Raw genomic sequence first — 23,533 nt, 5'->3', positions numbered from 1 at the left:
AAGAGTTGCTAAAAGCGAAGTGCTGAGGATGATGCTTGTGGAGGAGGGTGATTATTCTGGGTGTCTTCATGTCAGTGGCTGCTGCTGGCTTTGGAATGTTGAAAAGGAAACGGGGAGCTAGAAAGGGGACCTGATGCTGTAAAATCAGAAAGGGCATGCTTACTGAGAAAAACTGAGGGTAACTTGATATAGTGACTGATTTGTTTGTTGTTTCTTTCTGTTAAAATCTGTCTTAGTTTGAAACGTGGAGGCTAAGCTTGGATTAAAATACAAAGATTTAGTGTGATTGCAAAACTTGTCAGTTGCAGTTTATAGATGGAGTAGTGGTTCCAGTCTGATTTTGATTTGTTGTGTCACTGCAAATGTCTGAACCTTATCTTTTACTGTTATCTGAGAATGAGGTACATACCCTTTGGAGTAGAGCAGAAGAATTGGCATTGCACAACTTTAAAAGTAAGATAAATATTTCAAGTTGTTCAGGTGCTTTCTACAGATTGTAGGAGCCTGAGTGGTACCAGACAAGGTGTAAAATACACCCATGGTATATTGTATTTCCTGGTCCTTCTGTAATACACCTCTTAAAACATTGAGAGGGATCTCTGTAGTATATAAATAAGAGTCCGTTTGACAGAAATGTTGCTGATAATTCTTGTTGTTGAGGGAATTAAAAGAGGATATCATAAATTATAGGAACATTACATTTCTAAGAGATTAAAAGACTTGATTGATTTTTTTACATACTTGCAGTGCAGCTGTAAGCCATGGTTTAAATCTGTTACCTGGCATTTATTTATTCATTTATTTATAGAGCAGCATGTTGAGTTGCATTTTTGTCTTTCTCCCCTTTCTCCATCTCCCACAGTCCCTGTATAGAAATGTATATTGGTCCTTCTCATTTCTTTATAAATAGCATAATAGATAAATGCTACTCTGAAATAAGAATTAAAAGACTGCTTTTATTCATTTAGCTTCTGTAACTAATTTTTAAGGTATTTCTTCTTTTAGTGTGTGGTTTAATGTGTGCGTCTGTAGCTGATAATATCACAATACTTCAATGAGGGCCTTAATTCGTGAAAGATGTAAAGTTTTCTTTGTCTACTCTCTGGCCACTGGAGTTCCTGGCATTCGCAATTTTACATCTTGGGACATCCCACTGCTCACTAACCATATGTATGTACATAAAAACATGTTTATTTTGTAACTCATGATTATTTGAAGTGTTCCTGAAATGCATTGTGATGGTTTATTGGGAGACGCAGATGAGTCTCAGGTCCTTACTTAGTTGATGTGTCATACAAGCTTGGTGTGCTTCTGCTGTTAACTTTAGATTGGCTGTTTAGGACTGAGACTGTGACTGAGGAGTTGTCTTCAGTAAGTTTTATGTCTCAGATTAGAAGTAAACTCTTCTCCATGAGTAATTGTTAGCCTGTGCCTTGCTGCCACTCCTGTGTATGCGACTGGATTGCCTTGTGTTCTGTTCATTTCTCTGAAGGAAGGGAGAAGCAAAACTATTACTTCTGCCATGAAAATATAAGCTCTGAAAGAGCCTCTTTTGCATCAGACTGCGTGGTAACTCAAGTATACTCAAGCATACCTTGGTAATGGAAAGGTGACAAGAAATTTGAAAGAGGTGGTACAGGTTGTGCCCTGTGCTTTTTGACAGGCCAGTTGATTTTACTCAGAATTTATCAGTGTTCTACTTAAGGCATTTGATGTCCAAATAGAACTCCACTGAAGGTCAACTTTTCAACTATAATTCGTTAATTCTATGAAGACACTTGCTTCCTTTTGCTTTCTGTGGTAAAAAACTTTCGCACATCCTGTGGCAAAACTAAGAACAGAATTGGTCACCTTTAGTACTTATGTTTACAAACTGTATTCCTCCTTCATTAAAGTTAGTTTTGCCATAATCGTTACAAAAACACCCTGGTGGACTTTTTGTAGAAGTAGAGGTTAGTTTATTTGTGATGTGATGATCTTAATATCCATCATTTCAAGTAACTTTGTCAAGATGTCACTTGTTGGTCATGATGATAAACCTGTGATAACGGCATTTCTGGTCTTCAGAATTAGCTGCTTTGAGACCTACACAGTTACAGGTTTTATGATGCAGAAGATATGAAAGAGGTATATAACGTTTTTTTCCAATTGCAGTCCCTCCTAATATGTTCTCAGTGCTTGGGGCCCAGCCTCTTCTAGTCTAGATGTCATAGCCACCAAGGAGCTTTGCTGAAACATGGAGCTCACCAAGTGTTAAGAGTGGGGGTGGGACAGGTAAGTGGTGTTTCTTACTTTATATGACGCTCTTTTGCAGTTTTAAAAATACATACTAATGTTCATACTGGAGGTCACCAGTTCCTTTCCCTTTGTTTTATTAACTAGTTCTTAAAAAAAAACAACAAAAACTTGCAAAACTGCGCCATAGAGTGAGCAAACACTATTTCCTTCCATTCTCTCCCCCCTTTTCTCAATGGCATGTTCTCTTTGCCAGTAAGATCCTGTGGTGTTTTTAATATCCACAATACAGACTGTTGGTAGGCTCACTTCGTGGTTATTCAGACTCTACGGTCTTTTATTTTTAGGAGACTGGGGAGTGCAAAGGGAAGATTCGATATCTATTAAAATAGAATTATTTTATGTGCCTACCAGAACAGCAATCACATGACATTACTGGTAAATCAGCTCTGTAATTACAGAAATGACATTACTGACGGTCCCACACCCTTTTCATTAACTAAAGGATTGAAAACATTTAGGTATATCTCTATGTTTTATTAGGTGTCTATGGTAATAAGCTGGCATATAATAATAGTGCTTTTACAGAGAGTTGCTTTCTCTCAGCAGAAGCCTGGGGATGTAAATGAATTGTCTGTGGGTGTTTGGGAGGAAGAGTGGTGTCAGTGCATGTCAGCAGTTTGGCCTAAATGTGTGAGGATGGGAACATCTCCTACAGGTCAGCTGTTTTACAGCAGTTATCTGCAACTTCTCAGGAATGACTCTGGAGATCCACTTCTCAGCAAAATTTTCTTGCAGTAAAGTGTAAAAGAATGCCACCTACTGTGAGAAATGACTTTAGGGAAGAAGTTTGCCTTTGGTGCATGCGAATGATTTCATCTTCATTGAAGAAAATGATTGTTGATCTGTGCAGAAACTCCAGAGATGGTTGGGTGGCTCCTGCATCCGTTTCAGCACGTTGTCTCGAGCAGAAATAGCCTATTGATAGAGAGCGAAGGCATGTGTGGGAAGACAGCATGAGATAAAGGAGATTGGAACATTTTAAACTGTGAAGTCTTCTGGTGTGGTTGCAGGAAGGGAGAGTACATTGGAAACTGTAATTTTCAGTTTGCTGGTAGTATATATGAAACTTACACTTTCTAGGCTGAAATACTGAAAATGAATATGGAGATGGGAAATGGGATGGAAACTGCTCCTTTTTCAGCTTAGGTTTTGCTCAGTTTCTTGTATATTTGTATTGTTTTATGTTTTGAGTAAGGAGTGGTTTTTAATTTATGTGCAATCTCAGGCATGAAGTATCTGATAACTGAAAATTAACTGTACTTAATACTATAATTTATAGTTAATGCTTTTTTAAGTGACCTTTGGGAGGAAAGTATTTCTTTGAAAGTTTATTCACAAATACCCATAGTGCTCTTTTGAGCGTGTGTGATCTTCCTTCATCTGGGGGTTTTCTTCTTTTTGATATACAGAAATGACTGACTGGATATATGACCTGGCTTAATTTGTCTTCATGAAGCATACAGAATCCTAGGAGCATCTGTTCAGATCCTGCAGAAGCAAAAGTGAATATTCTTAGTGTTTGGCATATGGATAGTTTAAGTGTTGCGTATGTAATAATTTGTGTACATGGGGAAAAATACAGCTAGATTGTAATTACCTTGCAGGCTATCTTTTGCAGCTTTAGTCTACTTGGAAAACACTGATGACTTCCACAGCTTCTAATACATATCTTAACAGATTTGATATTTGTCTGCTAAGAGGCCAGATACTGCAAAGATATATGCTTTTGCTCTGTGTTTACTTCACAGATATATTTTATGAAGGATTTTTCCGAGTTGGAAAAAATGAAAATGAGAAAAAATACACACTTGTGTAATTCTAGCATTTGGGGTTGGTTCTTTGTAACTTCTAAAATATGAACTCTGCTTTCATGTTGTGCTTTTCGTTAGGTTGTGTTGGATCACTCACAAGTGTAACGTTAGATACGTTATTCTCATCAGAAATCTTACAGCTCGAGAATCACGTGTTTTGAATGTCCCTTGTGTTCACAAGTCTTCTAAAAATGTGAGGGATTTTTTTCCCATCAGTAAGGATGTGTCTGCCATTCATTAAGCATCTGGCATGAGGCTGCATCTAAATGCATTTCAGGGCTAGGACGTTACCACCAAGTTCGTAACGGGTTGTTTTTGTTTTCTTGGAGTACCCACCACTTACTGCATGTTGGCCATGTAAGGGTGGGACGTCTGGTCACTCAGTTCCATCTTCATTCCAATGAATTTAACGAGATAAGAGTTGCACTGAGACCCTCATTTAAATGGTGTTCATTTAAAAATACAAAGTATTTAATGGATTTTGGGAGGGAGAAAGATAACAGTATGGGAAAAGTTGAGGGAACTGGGCTTGTTTAGCTTGGAGAAGGCTCCAGGGAGACCTCATTGTGGCTTTCCAGTACTTGAAGGGAACAAGGGTGAATAGCAGTAGGACAAGGGGGAATGGTCTTAAGCTGAGACAGGGGAGGTTTAGGGTAGGTATTAGGAGGAAGTTTTTCATACAGAGTGTGAAACCTGGAACAGGTTGCCCAAGGAGGTTGTGGACGCCCCATTCATTCAAGGCCTGGCTGGATGTGGCTCTGGGCAGTCTGGTCTGGTAGGGGGATTGAATCTAGGTGATCATTGTGGTCTTTTCAACCCAGGTATTCTGTGATTCTATGAAATTTTCCGTTACTATGTTTAAAATGGAGTTGTAAAAGCCAGTGTGATTGTATATTTGTGGAGAGTTGAAAAAGGATTGCATACTGAACTTCTGCAAATTGTTCCCAAAACATCATGTCAGCAGTGAAGGCTTTCTCAATTCCCAGTGATCAGAAGTGCCCTGTGCAAGTCGCAGCTGCTTGCAAGGCCGGGCACAGGGTGTGAGGGCTGCCTCCCGCTGCAGGTGGCCATGGCACGAGGTGGGAGGTGGGACTCAGAACTGTGCTGGGGCTTCAGCCTGGTTCCATTTGCTGGGATTGGGGAATGTGTCATGGATCACTTCCTCCTTTCACATTCTGCCTCAAAACAAGTCATTGGATACTTAGATAATACTCTGTACTTTCTTTTTTTCTGTAGAAGCATGCTCATCATGGCTCTGACGTATTTAAATGCCAAATTCCCCCCTCCCAGTGATTGTTCTGAGATATTTTTGTGATATTAACTTGAGTGTACTTCCAGGTTTTGTGGAAGAGAAGAAGGTTTTCTTTCACAGTAAGAATGGAAACGGGGATTCCACTGTCCACCTGGGCATAAGCAAGCATCTTGTTGATACTTTTGATAAATGAGATTGGTTTCACATCACCTCAAAATAGAAGTGTTTTTAAATGTACTGCTAATCATGGAGAACTTGCATGTTCTTTGAAAGAAATGGTTGTATGCCCTGTTTTTTGTTATTTTTTGATTTGTGTAAATAACTAATGCCTCTACTGTAAGCTAATTAAGTTAGCTGTAATGTCTAATTAGTTAAATATTAGAATAGAATATTTCTGAAACCATGTGATGACTGGAGAGCAGGTAGATCAACAGCTTTTCATAGCAGCTTAAATTCTTTCTTGGAATCAGTCATTCTGAACGCGTGTGAATGTTGAAATCTGAAAGTCAGACTTCAGATTTCCCATGCTTGATCTTTCAGAGTGAATTTCAAAAAACTTCAAGTGAGGCCTGCCTTTCTCATCTCTTTTTGTTTGGTCTTTGAAGCAGTCTCAGCAATAGCACCTGAAATTATGTTCTGAAGTCATTATTTTTTTATTGTCACTGTACTGCTGGGTTACATTAGAAGAAAAGCACAGCATCAAAGCAAGATAAAACACATGGCATTTCCTAAATTTAGGTTTTGCCAGAGTGTGATGAAATGCCCTGTAGGGTAGTAGCTCATGCCAGCCTGTTTTGGATTTATATGGTACCATGTGGAGAGCCTGGGTTGATTTGTGAAGGCACTATAGCTGCACTAGCATGGCATGCTCTAGGAAACGAAGCACTTCTGTGATTCTGAATTTTATTTATGCATAAGGAAGGCAACTTTCTAGGACTGTGGTTTGGGGATGAACAGAACAGCATGTAGTGTTACTGACTTCATAAGAAGCAGCTTAGCATTCTGGCAGCTTTATGAAAAATTTCTGGTTCTCATGCAAAGGTATCTATTGCAAGCAAGTGCTCTGTTACTGCGTAAGATTAGGGAATGGATATGGGAAGGCTAATTTCTGCTTTATTAATCTTCTAGTTATTAGGATTGTAAAGCTGATGGGGAGTTAAGTGCTACTATTTCTAACAGTCAATACAAGTCTTTAACATGCTTGCTGCTGTTAAATCAACTGCATGAAAATTAACTGAATTGACTGGATTTTCATTGCTGCCAACCAGAACGCCCGGTGAATAGTGTGTGTAATTGGAGCAGTTATTTTGAGTTGGTTTTCAGTATTTAGCCTTTTCGTAACAGTGGGGAGACAGAGTCTCACCTCATTCCTGATGTGAAGAACCTTCATCACATCTTTGGTTTAGTTTTGCTGCAGAAATCTCTAACATTCCAAAGTGATATGTGTGTAAGGCTGGGTATGGTATTGTGCGTATCAAATACAAGAACATTTGAAGTGAAGGTATTGTGCGGTTTGGGGGAAAGGATATTGGACAAGGGAGAGGGTAGAGAGTCATAGACAAAATGGTGATGTCAGTAGAAGACAAAAAGGAGACAGCTGAAAGGTAATGTAACGTATATCGTAGCTGAGAGTGAAACTGACGGTAGCGGTTGTGAAAACAGAAAGACAAATATATTAATTTGTTTGGAAAATGAATTAGAAAGCTTGCTGGTATGATTAAATGCAGTATACAACTGTGTGTTCTCTTTTAACTGCAGGAGGCATGGTTTAGAAGAAATTTATATTACACTTGGATGGCTTTTGATATTGTCAAATAAACAAATGGTATTGTTTTGCATTTGTAGGAAGATGAAAAATTTCTGACAGACTTGTTTGCACAACTAACAGATGAAGCCACAGATGAGGAGAAAAGACAGGAATTGGTAAGAAATCCCTGAAATGTACATGAAACAGACAGCTACTGCAAAGTGTTAAACCCACCTGTTTTGTTGAATTACTGACTAGTGTGGTGCTGTTGTGTTTCAGGTAAATTTTCTGAAAGAGTTTTGTGCATTCTCTCAAACACTGCAACCCCAAAACAGAGATGCATTTTTCAAAACCTTATCAAATATGGGCATACTGCCGGCACTAGAAGTCATACTGGTAAGTCAGCTCAGTTTTCTTTGTGGTAACAACTTCTTCTATCTCCAGAGTTGTTGTTTTTTAAATAAGTATGACATATTCCAGTCATGTGGTTTTCTAAAGCATTTGCTTCATTTATCTTGTCTCAGCTTGAGACACAGCACCTTGTAATTATTATTTAAAACTTATAAACCAGTTACGATATGTCATTGGTAAGTGCCCTACGCATTCTTATATTTTTGTATTTTTTTTCCATTCACATTCTCATCTTCATGTGCTCCTTGGTGTATAAGTAAGTAAGAAAGTAGGGAAGTAGACCAAAGAACAACGAAACTGTAAAATGTATTGACCCAGTAGCTATCAAATATACAAGAAAAAGATTAGAGTCGATTCAGTTTTAGCATACAGTTTTAATAATACGTAGGTATGACTTCTTGTGAATAACAAGTAAAAGCTGTATGGTTTCTGATTTTCATTCTTTTGAAACCTTTATTTTAAGGAAAAAATGATTATATCTGATCTTCCAGGGTATGGATGATGCACAAGTACGAAGTGCAGCCACAGATATATTCTCATATTTAGTTGAATACAACCCATCCATGGTACGAGAGTTTGTCATGCAGGAAGCTCAGCAGAATGATGATGTAAGTAGAGGGTCGCCATAAATGCGTGCTTCTGTTTTTTATTGAGGTTTACATTTCCTGGAGATCCTTGGTAACTGGTTAAAACAGAAATGTTTCGGGACATTTTTGTACAGAGGTTTGTTTATGTTTCCTGGAGATCCTTGGTGACTGATTAATACAAAATGCTAGTGTACAGCTAGTAATAAAAAGGATAGTTCAAAGTGGTTTTCAGTGGAGAAGAATGTTACTCTGCCTCTCCACAGAGGAGACTGTGAACGTTTTTTTTAAAGCATAGCAGAGGGCAGCCTGCTACTCATGCTGTTCCTTCTGTACTGGAAGAGAAAAAATGGAGTAGCTGGGACCTTAACTGCTGAAGTGCAGCCAAGATGCCAGAAATATGGGTGTTGGTTTCAGCCACTTGTGTTGGATGATTGTCCTCTCTTGTGAGGGACAGCAGAGACTGAACAACTTTAGCGTAGAGTTTGATAAATATAAATATTGTTTTCTGTTCTTACATGCTGTTCTGGTTTTCTGCGAGTACACAAAGGGATTATTTTGAGGTGAAAATTATTTCATCAAGTTTCATAGCACAGCAAAATTTAGAGTTGTACGTTTGTGGGAATGGAACACTAGTATGTATTAAGATTTAAACTTGTGAACTCTGAAAACACTTCCGAACATCAGTTGAATTTTCAGATTGTTGATTATCTTTCCTACTTTGTTATTTCTGGAGCTTCCCTTCAGAGTGAATTCTAAAGATTCTTAACTTCAGAATAATTTTTAGTTGCTTTGAAAGATTCTTTATGCTTGCCTTCTTGCTATGGAGCAACCACCCAAAATGTGTCACTGGAATGCAGAGTTAACTTATTTCTCCTAGGGTTTTTCTTTTTGGTGGGGAGAAGCATTAGAACTGGTTTTTAGATTTGTTTTTGTTTCTTTCTTTTTCTTGTTAGGATATACTACTCATTAACCTCATAATAGAACACATGATTTGTGACACAGATCCAGAACTTGGAGGGGCAGTGCTACTAATGGGTTTGCTTCGTACCTTAGTTGATCCAGAAAATATGCTTGCCACTGCCAATGTAAGTAAATACCTTCAAATAAAATTGCAGTTGGATGCTGACGGTATGTTACATATGTAATTTTTTATTTTATTTTATTTTAATCCTGTAGAAAACAGAAAAGACAGAGTTCTTGGGTTTCTTCTACAAGCACTGTATGCATGTTCTGACAGCCCCCTTATTGGCCAATACTACAGAGGACAAGCCTAGCAAAGGTAATGTTGCCCTGGGTGTTGGGTACATCAAGGGCTGTTGAATTTAGACAGATGCTTGATGTTTAGAACAGAGTAAATGTCAAAGGATATATTTTGTCTTATAAGAGCACCTGAGACAATGATATATCATTTAAAGTATAATATTTGCACATTAACTATTTGTAAGTATAAAATTCAGCAAAGAATCCTGTTTAATAAGTGAACTGCACTTGCTTAAACTTCAGCAAAATATTTAAACATTTGTATTATTTTGAGTGACTCGTGAGACTGTTCTGTGACATAGACTTGAAAAGGTGTCAGTGTTTTTTTGAAGTCAGAGATTACCAGAGAGGGTCCAAAAGTGCTGCAGAGAACATTTGTGCCACAATGCTTTGCAGAAAGTAAGGATGTTGGTTCTACATCATAGTAAGACAATCATGAGAGTAATAAAGTGACTGTTCTTGCTGGCTGCTAGCAGCAGTAATGTTTTTTTAATATTAAAGCACATCCAAAATGAATGTGAAAGGATGTACTTAAATTAAAAAGACATGTTCTCTGAACTTCTGAATTAACTGTATAAATTTCCAAGGAATTAGTTCAATTGATCTCCTGGATCTTAGCTTGCCTCCAGGTGGTTTTGAAGTGAGATTTTTTTACTACTTAAAATGCTCGTGTTCTACAGTAATCTAGTGATATTCCTAAAAAGTAGTACTGCCTTTTAAAACAATTGAATCTAATGTGTTTAATTGATTGTTTCTGTCTATTTAAAAAGAGAATGTGAGTTACTTTTTTAATACACTGTTGTGACTGTGTCCTAGAAATGTTAAAAGAGGCTCTTTTTCTTCCATGCTACTTTTAAAAGGGTTTCCTGCCAGAGCTGTACAAAATATCCAGTCCATTACAGGCTAGTTCAATTTCTGTTTTAAAGGCTAAATATACCTTCCATCATATTCCCTAAGGCATCTGTGGGAAAATATAGGAACTTGTATGTGTTTACCAGACTGTGTTGGATATTTGAAGTAAACTTCTGAAGGTAACATCCTAGTTAATTGGTTTTGTTTTGGTTTTGTTGTAGATGATTTTCAGACAGCCCAACTCTTGGCATTAATACTGGAATTGCTAACTTTTTGCGTAGAACATCATACTTACCACATAAAGAACTACATCATCAACAAAGATATCCTGCGAAGGGTGCTTGTTCTCATGGCCTCAAAGCATGCTTTCTTGGCTTTGTGTAAGTTCAAATACTGAAGAATGAACTAGTATTTTGTGAATGAGACTTGCTGTGAATCTTCATTCTTCTGGAAGAAAGCTTTTCACAGATGAGACAGTTTGTTACTGAACATACAAATTCTGCTGTTTTCCTCTGTGTTTCTTACACAGATATACAGATATCAGAATTAGTAAATAATTTTGCATTTATAGAGGTCTTTCCTAAAAAGCACAGTGATTTTGCTAAATCTCAATGTAGAGATGATCTGAAATCATTATCAAAATCCAAGTATCCTAAGAGAGCTGATGAGTTTTGATGGATTTTGAGTAGAAGTAAGCAGAGGTACTTAGTTAAAGATACAGTTACATGTCTGCTTTAAACACTACGTTCAGTACTGCTCTTCACATGCTAGTAGATTCCTGACTGTGTTCAGCATAGTAATAGCAAAGTTGTGTGTAAGAAGGAGATTTTCCAAGATTAATTTATTCAATTTCAGTGTGTAACAGAATCACCTGAGCCCTTCAAATCAAACTTTGAGGAGTAGCTCCAAATTTTTGATTTGAAGGCTTTCAATAATTTTGATTCAGCTACATGTGGTTGCTAATCAGAATGCGTACTGCCTTATAGCAGGATGATACTTTTACTTGTATTTATGCATGGGTATTCAGGTTCTTGTCCATGCTTTAGAATTTCAGCAGCTTTACAATGAATGTCAGTTAAGTCTGTGCTTTATTATTTGTGACAATGCCAATCTTAAAATTAGATAGTTTTTGTCTTAATTGAACAGGACTTACTTAAATGCAATCAAACTTACATCTGAATAATAGCCAGGATAAGCAGATTTCCCGCATCTTTTATTTTCACTGAGAAAACATTTTACCTTTACTGTAAGACACTCCAAAAATGAAATCCATACCTCTGTGTTAGTAGTGACATAGTTAAACAGTACTATATTATTTCTTCAATGAACAGGGGTGGTTTGTCCTGCGGAATCACAGTGGAGGATTTCTTTATGATAAAACAGACAAGTGATGTTCAGCAGTATGGTCAAGACTAAGCAGAGAATATCTGAATGTGTTTCCTGTTCCTCAAAATATAAACAGTATTATATTCCTGTTAATATTATAGCTTTCCTCTTAATGTTATAACATTCCTGTTATAAATGTTGACATTGCAAATTTCCCTAACTGTTACTAAGTATTTTCTAGATATATATTTTTTTCTTTTAACTGCATTACTGTTTAAAGCATAGCTTTTAATAATAACATTTCCATCTCAGGTGCCCTTCGTTTCAAGAGAAAAATAATTGGACTAAAGGATGAATTCTACAACCGCTACATAATGAAAAGTTTTTTGTTTGAACCTGTGGTCAAAGCATTTCTGAATAATGGTTCCCGCTACAATTTGATGAACTCTGCCATAATAGAGATGTTTGAGTTCATCAGAGTGGTGAGTGCTGAAGATAATTACTGTTTGCTTCACCTTCTAGCTCAAGCAGACTTTTTGTTTGTGCCATATATTATGCTGTCACACTATAGAATCATAGAATCATAGAATCACTAAGGTTGGAAAAGACCTAGAAGATCACCCAGTCCAACCGTTCACCTATTCCCAATAGCTCCTACTAAACCATGTCCCTCAACGCAACATCCAGTCTTTCCTTGAACACCCCCAGGGTCGGTGATTCCACCACCTCCCTGGGCAGTCCATTCCAGTGCCTGACCACCCTTTCTGAAAAGTAATACTTCCTCATGTCCAGCCTGAATTTCCCCTGGCGTAGCTTGAAACCATTCCCCCTGGTCCTATCACTAATGACACGAGAGAAGAGGCCGACCCCCAGCTCACTACAACCTCCATTCAGGAAGTTATAGAGAGCAATAAGGTCTCCCCTGAGCCTCCTCTTCTCCAGGCTGAACATTCCCAGCTCCTTCAGCCTCTCCTCATATGGCCTGTGCTCCAGACCCCTCACCAGCTTCGTTGCCCTTCTTTGAACACGCTCCAGGGCCTCAATATCTTTCTTGCAGTGAGGGGCCCAAAACTGGACACAGTACTCGAGGTGCGGCCTGACGAGTGCTGAATATAGGGGAACTATGGTGTGATATGCCCACATGACAACTGAATGACAACTAAATGAGCTGTCCTTAAAGTGTTTTCAGTGTTAATGTATTTATTCTTTCTTATGTTCAGATGGTATGATGATGTGAAAATTAAATTCACTTGGTACTCAGTGTATTTACAGAATCATAGAATGGCTGAGGTTGGAAGGGACATTCGTCTAGTTCCAACCTCTGTCATGGGCAGGATTGCCACCCACCAGTTCAGGACCCCATCCAACCTGGCCTTAAATGCCTCCAGGAAGGGGGCACTCACGGCTTCTCAGGGCAGCCTTTGCCAACGCCTCACCACCCTCTTGAGTAAAGAAAGCACAGCGTTCAATTGGAATAGCAAACTAAGTTAGCAGGTTTTTTCTGTAGAGGAGCTGGACTGGTGTGGTCACAAAGGAAAAGCCTGATGCTTGTTTCTCATGAAAAGTATCTTACTTGTTCTCGTTGTAAATAAATACACAAACGTTTGTTTTTGCCTAAGTTATTTAATTACGGAAAGGAACAGTATGAGAGCTAAATATTGTAAGCATGTGTGTTTGTTTGTGTGTTTGTTTTTTGAATTTAGTAATTACAACAGATAATAGTTCATCTATCAGTGTACAGAGCTGGGTTTGGAATCATTTTCTGTGGAATTTTAGTACTGTTCATGTATTTTGAAGCACATATTCTTAGAAGATTACTACTCTTACACCTAATTGTATCTTTGAAGCTCTAAATTATTAACCATATCTATAGTGTAGTTTTTGCATAAGGTCATTTTTGCACAAGATATTAATTATGTTTTCTATTGGATATTTAAAAAATAATATCTCCATTGCTTTTTTATTACATTAAGAAATAAATTCACTTGAAGCAAAATAAGTCACTTTATCTTTATTCCATTCTATAGGAAGATATAAAATCTTTAACGGCACACGTGATTGAAAATTATTGGAAAGCGCTGGAAGATGTAGATTATGTGCAGACATTCAAAGGACTGAAACTACGATTTGAGCAGCAAAGGGAAAGACAAGATAATCCAAAACTTGATAGGTAACGGGCTCTAACTTATTTTACTATAAATTCTGCTTTGGGAATAATGATGGATTTTTCTGTGATAGTAGAAAGAGTAAATAATTTCAGCTTGATTGTATCTCGTCTGTTGTTGAATTTAATTGATCAGTAGAGTGATTTCCAGGCATATTGCTTCAAACTCTTGATCAACTTTAAGGTAACATATTTGCTGAAGAAAGTCACATTCCCTCCCTTTTCTTCCTGGAAAGAAATAATGCTTTTCATCCATTTCAGCTTCAATAAATACATATTTATAACATAGCAAGGCTCAGCTTTTATCGTATTCCTACATCTTATATGTAGCTTTGCAAGCCTCGCCACAGTGCATGTCCTAAATGAAATAAACAGAAGTGAAAATGCAAATCAGTAAGGAGGCCAAAATTGACATTAATGTGTGCCACAGAAGTATTTGGAAAACTGCCACTTAAGTAATAGTTTTCCAGTAGAAGCAAAATTTTAATATAAATGCAGTTTAAAATGCTGTGCATCTTATAAATCCAGTTTATAACATTGGCAAATTACTTTAAAAAATTAGATTTATTTTTTAATAATAGTTTTAGCCTCCTGCTGCCTCAAGGGAAAAGGATGTTGGAGCAAAGATAGGCCAACACTTAAGAATAAATAACCAAAAGGAGAGGTAAAAGTAGCATTTTGTATCCAAGGCCCTCAGAAACAGAAAATACTGATAACAAACAAAAATCATGGATGCAGCAGGAAGGGATGACTGTCTTTTTAACATACCTGTTTTTTTAATATATTTGACCTTAAATACTGATGGGTTATATTAAGTACAGTGAGAAAAACGTCTATAGTTTCTAAACTTCTTTTTACAACCTTTTATTTACCACTGCGAATTACTACAACAAATCTGAATGCAACGCCTAACATACACTGATTTGAAATAACATCTAATTGTGCTGTTAGTAAACTACAGAATTTTGTACAGTTAGTCTGAATGTGCTGTTACCAGAGCTGTACTTTATTTAATGCTTCAGAAGAAATGTTTTTAATGTTATTTGCATTGAAAATACAAATAAAGTTGCACATTTGCAAATGATTTGCTGTACTAAACATACTGACAGTATTTGCATCCATAAAATGTCCATGTAAATGTCAACTAGAAGTTTTGTTATTAATTTGAGCTGATGGTTGAATCAAAGTTTTTCAAACTTACTGTTCTGCAGCATGCGCTCCATTTTGAGAAACCACAGATACAGGAGGGATGCAAGAACCCTGGAGGATGAGGAGGAAATGTGGTTTAATACTGATGAAGATGATATGGAAGATGGAGAGGCAGTGGTGCCCCCTTCTGACAAAACTAAAAATGATGAAGATATTATGGACCCTATAAGTAAATTCATGGAGAGGAAAAAATGTAAGTGATGAGAAGAATGCCGTAGGCCTAAACAGAAAACATAATTTGTATTCTGTAGTTGTACTGCAGCTTAGCTTTTTTTTATTGAAGGTCACAGATTTAGAAATTGTGACACTAAGCTGTTGAACAACCACTTCAAAATAAGTTTTATGATCTGTAAAAGCAAAATGATGCAAGAGAGCTTTTATTTCTTAAAGCATCTAAATGATGATCTTGGCTGATAGTCAGGCTTTCCCAAGTTCTATTCAGGTTTGTTATTATTATTTTCCATGTTCCTTGTGATGTCGTTGGTAGAATAAGTAAGTGTTCACTCCTGGCCAGTGACAACAGCAGTTAGATGTAGTATAGTAGTAGGAAGAAAATCTATTATCACTCTTCTTATCAAGTTGTGCACAAAGCACTTTCCCTCACAGTAAAATGATTTGTCAATAAATGTTTTGTTCAGTAATGTTGTGTTGGTTTTTGTTTTCATGTTTTCTCTGCAGTAAAAGAGAGCGAAGAAAAGGAAGTTCTTCTGAAAACCAACCTTTCAGGTCGTCAGAGCCCAAGTTTCAAGCTTTCCTTTTCCAGTGGGACAAAATCTAACCTTACCAGTCAGTCATCTGCAAGTAATCTGCCTGGATCCCCAGGTTCTCCCGGATCTCCAGGATCCCCTGGGTCTCCAGGGTCTGTTTCTAAAAGCACATCTCAGATGGCAGCTATTACAACTAAGGTAATTTTCAACAGAAACAGTCTGACTTCATTGTTGCAGACTTGGAATTTTCTTTAGCAAGCTTCTGAAGTTGGTAGGAATTTTGACAAAATAAGCAGTCATGGACTGTGTGGTTTGTGCATGCTTTTTGTCTAATGTTTAGCATTTTCCAGATTTGGTATATATGAAAAGAAAAAATATAAGCTCTATTTATACCCAAACACTTGTGTAATTTTTCTATTATGCCTCTCATATGGTATAATTTTTTAAGTATGGACTGCAGTCTTTACATATGGAATACATACATACAGAATTAGCTTGAAATTTTCAGTGGTGATGGAACAAAAAATGTTCAGGTTACATTGAATATGTAGTGCACTGAAAAAACATTAATAAATTCAAACATGAATTCCTCTTTTTTTTCAGTCTAACATGTATTGTTTATAAAGGTACTGCATTCACAAACTAGAAACGTTGAAATAAAGTTTTTCAGTAATTATTTGATCCTTTTGTATGCTTAGTGTTACGCTACGTGTGATGGTACAAAATGTGTGCAATTTAATAGATGCACAGTTTAATGTGTGCATTTTGGTTCAGACCAAAGTTGGCTGAAATGTTCAATTTTAAATGCCCATCATCTGTGTAAATAACGTGATCCTTAAGAAAAGAATCAGCAGCTGTCATCATAGTGAAGTTTTTGTTGAGCTTCAGAAAGTGTGACATATAGTAGTCGTAATTTTTGAAGACGGTGGCACTTCTTTGTGGGTCTAGAACTGCTAATCCTGGATTTGTGGTTACTGTGGTACAAGAGAATTTAAATTTAATTACTGAACATTTAAACTAGCTTTTATGAAGACAGGCTGTGCTATAAAAATGTCCCAATTGTAAATTCAAATCGAAGGGTGTTCTGTTTTTATTTCTGAAGTGCTTCCAGATTGCTTGTTGCTGCAGTCGGCTATGCTTGGTGGAAGAAATTTGCACTTTCACAGACTGAGCTGTGGTGTATATTTAGCAAACCAAAGTAAATTTTTGAATTTGCTTTCTGTTATGTCTCTATCCAGTGGGATAGTTAAAACCCCATTTTGGATTCATTTGAATAACTTAATTATTTTTCAGATAATATAATCTTTGCTCATACTTTTTGTTCGGCTTAATTTTGTCCAAAACATGACGAGTCGGTGTCCTTGCGGCAGTATGTTGTGCAAAAATCATTTTCTAGTAGAAATATTTTCTTAATTAAAGTAGTTGTGTTTGTCTTTCTAGGGAGGCCTCGTTGGGCTTGTAGACTATCCTGATGATGATGAAGAGGATGATGAAGATGAAGATAAGGAGGAAACTTTACCTTTGTCAAAGAAAGCAAAGCTTGAGTCATCATAATGGCAACTGCTGAAGAACATTACCATTTGGGGGAAGGATATTTTTTCCATTAGAAAACAAACCCACAACAAAGCAGCAATCTTTTGTGAATTACTGTGTGTAACACAGACCAACCTATACAAATGGATTTCTGCCAATCAAGTGCCAATTGAAAGGAGCAGAAGAAGGGGAAATACTTCGTTTAGGGGAAAGACTTACGCCTTTGAGCTCTCCAGCTTGGACCACGTGTTGCCCTTTTCTCAGGGAAGGAAATGGAAAACAAAAACAAAAAAGCCAACAGGGCAGGAGTTTTGTTAGTGGAACTCTGGATTGGCTGGTCAGTTGCTACAATCAGAATATGCTTTCTTGGACCATACATGAGACTTCTGAAGAAAAGGCGGTTTTTGCCATAATTCTTCGCTAGTTAAGAATGCCAGCAGTTTCTTTGTATAAAAGAGACCTGCCTTTGAAAATCGTACATTCTGAACATTTTAGTCAAGCTACAACAGGTTTTAAAAACCTCTGTGGGGGAGGGCTGAATAGAAAGTTTCCTCTTTTTTTTTTTTTTTTTTTTAAAATCTGTTCCCTTTGCCCTTTAAACTGCAGATTTTTTTTTTTTTTTTTTTTTTTTTTTTTTTTTTGAGGTGGGGGATTTGTTTGTCCCTTTCTGATTAAAGATTGAGTGGAATTCTAGATGTGGTCACTTTTGTGTCATAATTTTTTTGACCCCCTGAGTGTATGCTTAGTTGTTGAGTATATATTTGGGACCATTAAAATTTTTTGATGTAATATAATCTCACTGTTGTGCTGGTACCTGTTTCACCCTGTGTAATTTTGTTCTGCATCACATATGTTTAGGATTTTATGAAAGGTGGTATAGTTTTTATTGGAAAAAAAAAAATCCTTAATCTTATCACAGTGTGCATAAAAGCAATACTATTTTGTGACTAAATATTTTATATTAAATTTTACATCAGCAACTGTCTTGCAAAAAAAAATCAGGGAAAATAGGATGGAGTAAAAAAATAGATAACTATAAACATGAAATTAGTATTCCAAAGAGACTTTGAAATTTCTTAACAGTGATGGTAGACTAACTCATCAAAATGGAAAATGGATGATTTAGGAATACCAGTTTAATGACTTATTTGACTTAACAAAAATAAAAAAAAAAAAAAAGAAGAATTAAAGCTGAAGGAAAATGGCATTAGTGTTTTTTTTTTTCTTTTTTTCTAATCTTTTGAATTCCTTTGGAATACCAGTTTTAGTGAATCAAAGATGGTTGCAAAATAAATGTTTTACAAGGATACCATCTTTTGAAATTTATTCTAATACTCGATTAAAATACAGCAATTAATCTTTGGATCTAACTCAGTGACTACATTTTTTCCCCTTATTCCAAAATCTAAATTATATTAATTAGTAATTGAAGCTAAGCGTTTGTGCTTATCGTTTTTACAGATGGCTTTGATTGGATGGCAGTGCTTCCATAAATGAGAGCTTATTCAGTTCCCCAGCAAACAAGAGAACCCTTCTTATATATTTTCAAGCATTGATTTACTTCTCAACAATCAAAGCACCAATGTTGCAAAAATCAGGATGTTACAGGCATTAATGTATCAGGTACAAATAGAAGTAAGAGAAACTGAAGTCCTAAGCTAGATAATAGTTGACAATACTCAAAATCTCAGGTTAGCAATATGTTCTTGTAAATTGAGTGTTGCATGGAAAAGTCTGTGCTAATTACAAATGCCAAACGTTTTCTGCTGAAACTTTATTAATGCATGTTAGTAATTTCAGATTTAAATGGAAGTATGCATCAGGGAAAAATAATTAGCCATCTTTTCCTCAGAAGGTTCGTATTAAATCACACCCAAAGGTCAAGTTTTTGCAATGAGTTTGGAATGTGCCAGGGCAGTTCTCGGCAAAATAGGTCACTGAAAGACAAGTACAATCTGCTGCAATATAAGGGTGCCTATGATATCTTAATAACCTGTCTGAAACATCATTTTTGCAACTTTGGTGTCAGAGCAGAAAGGGAAATCTGTAATTTGCAGGTTTTTCTAATTAGTCTGAATTTTAATCCTTCCCAATTTGTTAGACTTCACTTGAGCATTATGCTCCACATTTTTGTCCATCTTCACGTCTCTTCTAGGCCCAGGAAGTCATTCTTATGAGTAGTAGTGATTTTGTTGATTTTTTTTTTTAATGTTCCTTCAGTTTTTCACTGCTTCATCTTGTGTTGTATGATGCCACATCTCTTAATATATAAGGCACTTTCATAGTATTTATAGGGATCTTGGATTTTGGACTTCAGTCACTTCATTTAGTAGAAGTACTGTCGGTAAATTACTGGTCATAGTCAAAAGAATAATAGAAGTATTTCTGAACGTTTTGTTTTTATGAAGCTCTAAAGTACTGGTAAAATATGTAGCTGAATATCTAGTAATGCTGTCTAACTCGCAGTTGGACAGTTAGTTGTTCCAGTTATCTGGTGCTTGCAGCCTGGCAGGACATGTCTACACATATGTGACACTCATGGAAGATGTAAGGAGTTGGGAAGTGAGTGAGTTGGGGGCAGCAGTGGGTATGCTCTTGCTCCGTGACTTTCAGTTTTTTATTTATGAAAATCTAGAGATATTTCAGAAAACAGAAATAATGGGATTGGAAGAAGCAATGGGCATTAAAAAAAAAGTGGATATGTGTTAGGAGGGGATGAAAAATGATGTTATGAGACAAAGTTTTATTCTAGAACTCTCCCTCTTTCTATCCCTTCCTCGGTCAGTGCTTTTTATTCTTAATACTACTTGCCCACATGGCAAGAAAGCCTTGTGTGTGTTGTATTAAAAGTGGCTCAGTCATCTTAATCGTATTTTAACTGTAACCATGGGATGGTTTACAGGATAAACCCAAAGTATTATATGGAGTATTTTACATTTATTTTGCAGGGTAATTCATTAGGTACTTTAAACACAAATGAGATGGAGAGGAAGGAATATTATACTCAACAGCTTCTCAAAAAGAATTGTATGAAATAGTTAAGAACGTATGTCTTTTGTAAGGTAACCAGAAACACATGTACTTAGTATTTTGGAGAGTTTGTGTTTGTGTGTCAATAAGGGCTGCTATATAACTTCAAGTATGTACACATTTACGTTTATATTGTACATGACATAGTACTTGAACCTGGAGACTTTATCTGATGTATTTGTAAAGATGATTTGTATGCCACTTCCTGACAGCTACACTTGGCAACAGGCCGCCCTTGTGCTCTTACATTCCTTCCTTAGCTGTCCTAGACTGAAGACAGAACAGTGTCTCTTCTGTGTCTGAGACTTGGTGCCAATTGCTCTCATGTATGCTTCCCAGCTTTGAGCCTGGGTTTACTGGGGTACCAGACAAAAGGTGTTCTCAGCATCTTCACCTTGAAAGCCACAGTCTCTACAAAATGAATGACTACTGACCATAAAGCTTTCCAGCTCCTTCAGTTCTCTAGCAGAAACATCTGTGGATAAACCTACTCGCCAAGGCCACTTGAATGACTTCCAGCAGAGTTCACTGCTTGTGGATCCAGCTTGCTGTGTTCCTGGGATAGATGCTGTTCCAATATGGTTCTTCTATTAATTTTTTCCTAATGGTGATCAAATTGAGTCATATTGAGTCATGGAGATATTCTGTTTCAGCTTCTTCCACTAAGGTTGTTGTACCAGATACTTGAGGCTGCAGAAGTTTCTCGTGAATTTCAAATGCAGAGTACCTGGTCCCCACGTGAAGCATACCTTTACACTAATGGAAGTAATTCCAAGATTTCTAGATTTTTTTCTACTGTTCACAGAGGAGAGCTATTGTCAGGTAACAGTGCCCAATGCCAGAAGACAGATCTCCTGTATCATTAGAGTGGAAGGATCTGAAAGCTGGAATGTCTCGCAGTAAGTTACCTATAAAACATACCTGTCTGTATTATACACACCTGGTAGCCAACATCAGCCTGTCTGTCTCCCACAGCCCACCTAGAGAAGAAGTCATGTTCTTGTGGAATTGATTGTCATGTTGGTCCAATCTTTTTAACAGACCAAGGGTTAAACTGCCTAAATAATTGCTGCGTGTGTTTTTGCAAACTCCACAGGTTTCAGAAACTTTAGTTAGAGAACTGGCTGGTAAGAGTTGTACTGCTCCTGCAGTTCCATCAGGAGTTTAGATTCCCTTCCACACAACAGAAGTTACTTTGGTTCCCTCACTAAAGTATGTTTCTTAACATCAGTAAAGCGACCGTGGACATTCAGCCTTCCATGTATCAACCATTTCACAGCCACAGAGGCATCCTGGAGCAGTGTTGTCTATGCTAGAGTAGTTCCACAGGTCCACTGGCTCGAGGTCAGATGTGAAAGTAGGAGGACAGATGGGTTTCTGCTTCGACTCACCCACAACATAAATGTGAAATTGAGTAAGAAGTTACCAGCAACTGAAGTTTTTAAAGGTAAGTTATCTACATGAATGTTCTGCATCTGTTCTTGCTGCTTTCTCTTTCTGGAATCCAGAAGAAATTGAGGTTGTGCTTCAGTCCAGACAGGAGGCAGGGCATGTGGATGTGCTGCAGAACAGCAACATGTTTAAAGCATTTGCAGTGCCTTACTTCAACCAAAGTCACAACATAAGGTCTGTTAGTTATGCAAGGAAGACCTAACTTGCTATGTTTTTGTAGGTGGCTGGCTATCTGGCGACTTTGTGTCTTGATTTGAGATATCTATCTGCAGTCATATTTACTGGAGCATAAATTCTTTTTTTTCTTTTTTTAATATATAAATTGAAATAAATAAAACTGTTCAAAGGTGAAATGAAACCGCTGAGAAAAAGTTTTTAAAAAGGAGAGGGGACATGCAGTCTTCTGCATGACAGGAGCACTTATGAATAATGTGAAAACAATACAATCCAGTGGGCACTATGAAAAACATGCATGTTGAGTGCTGTTAGGGAATGACTGCAGCAGATGCTGATGTGCAGTGATCTCAGAGCTATGCCAGAAGTGTCACCGTGTGCTGTGACACCTTCCACAGGTGTGTTGGTCACTCACAGGATTTTTCTGAAATGGCTTTATGCAAAAGACTCTGATTTGGGTTCAGACGTGGAAATTAAGGTGGAATTATGTTCACAAACTGTGAATCTCTTTACATACAGACTTGGGATGATTTGAGCAGAATAATGTGGATTTTGGTAATCTGCTTGTAAACAACCTCAAATGACATGTACAAAGATGTTGTATCTGCTCTGTCTCAGAAGCACTCAGTAGTGAGTTCATCTCTACTAGAGTTGCTTCTGGAAGTATGTGCATCCTGGAGCCCCACTGCTATGCTCATGAGATCTAAGGTGAGCTTAGTCCTTTCTCTTACATTTCAGGTGTATGTTTTATTGACTGAAGTTTTAGAAATTTGGTTTTAATCTATGCATACCTTACTAAAGCTTATTTTAAACCTGCTGATGTTGAGTGGCCGCCTGATAGCATTCAGGTGAGAGATTGATGCTCCTACATCAGAGGGTGCAGGACAGTCATCCACCTTCTGGTAAAGCCAGGAACATGTTAGCTGTGTTTGCTCTGTCATTGTATTGATGCTGAGTAAATAAGGATCCCTGAAGGAAGCAGTGATCAGGAATGTGTGTTTCATCTCTCCACTCAGGAGACATGGGGGTAAGTGGAAGCAGCTCCTAATGAACTGATCCATTAAAGTCTCTGCTAACACAGAACATGTGGAGGAAACTTAAAAATATTTCCAATCTGCTTCCACTTTTACAAATCTGAAAACTGTTACATTAGATCATCTTACTTTGAAACAAGCTTCTTTCCTTCCTGCAGCTCCCACCAGCCTCCCCATTTCCCCCCAAGCCAAAGGAGCTTTCTCTGCTGCTGCCACAGAGGGTTTGCAGATTAGCCCAAAGAGCTGAAAGCTGTGGTTTTTATTAAAGAAATCACTGCTGGTTAAAACCAACAATGGAGCACAGCTCTGAAGCCATCTAAATGTATTAGCATATATGGGCTTATCCTCAACACGGAAACAAATCTTGAACCCATTTAAAGGACTAGATTACCTGTAGTCAGAAACAAGGAATATGTAAACATTTGTTCTTGTTGTTTATATATCTTGCAATAAGCTCTCTCTGAAGAAAGAGGCACTATTTCACCTTTAGAGCACACATTCCTTTGGAACCAAGTACAGAGATGTGTGGTGTGTCAGACAGGCAGTGGTATGAAATTTTGGTTGTCATCATGCCCGTATAGATGTTCTGCACTGCAAGGTGAGAATGACCACAGCTCTCACACTTCAGATAGCAGAACTCTCAGACAGTTTGGTGAATAACACAGACTCTATTTGGACATATAAAA

The 23,533-nt window shown here is 37.3% G+C and overlaps 1 protein-coding gene across 1 annotated transcript in view; it reads left to right on the top strand.

The window, feature by feature from the left end:
- PPP4R3A (protein phosphatase 4 regulatory subunit 3A) overlaps window positions 1-17,178 on the top strand; it is a gene marked incomplete at both ends in the record, with an annotated part of 30,543 nt that extends 13,365 nt beyond the window's left edge. The window contains 11 exons of the mRNA XM_079537475.1: window positions 7,207-7,284; window positions 7,388-7,504; window positions 8,011-8,127; window positions 9,060-9,191; window positions 9,283-9,385; window positions 10,440-10,598; window positions 11,857-12,026; window positions 13,572-13,714; window positions 14,920-15,110; window positions 15,596-15,822; window positions 17,065-17,178. Coding sequence (XP_079393601.1) covers window positions 7,207-7,284; window positions 7,388-7,504; window positions 8,011-8,127; window positions 9,060-9,191; window positions 9,283-9,385; window positions 10,440-10,598; window positions 11,857-12,026; window positions 13,572-13,714; window positions 14,920-15,110; window positions 15,596-15,822; window positions 17,065-17,178 — 1,551 coding nt within the window. The remainder of the gene's footprint in view (window positions 1-7,206; window positions 7,285-7,387; window positions 7,505-8,010; window positions 8,128-9,059; window positions 9,192-9,282; window positions 9,386-10,439; window positions 10,599-11,856; window positions 12,027-13,571; window positions 13,715-14,919; window positions 15,111-15,595; window positions 15,823-17,064) is intronic.
- Between the last annotated feature and the right edge of the window lie 6,355 nt (window positions 17,179-23,533).

Source organism: Tetrao urogallus (genome assembly GCF_951394365.1).
Source record: "Tetrao urogallus genome assembly, chromosome: 6".
Lineage (NCBI taxonomy): Eukaryota > Metazoa > Chordata > Aves > Galliformes > Phasianidae > Tetrao > Tetrao urogallus.
The sequence above is the reverse complement of the archived record's forward strand: the minus strand, read 5'-3'. Positions and strand labels throughout refer to the sequence as shown.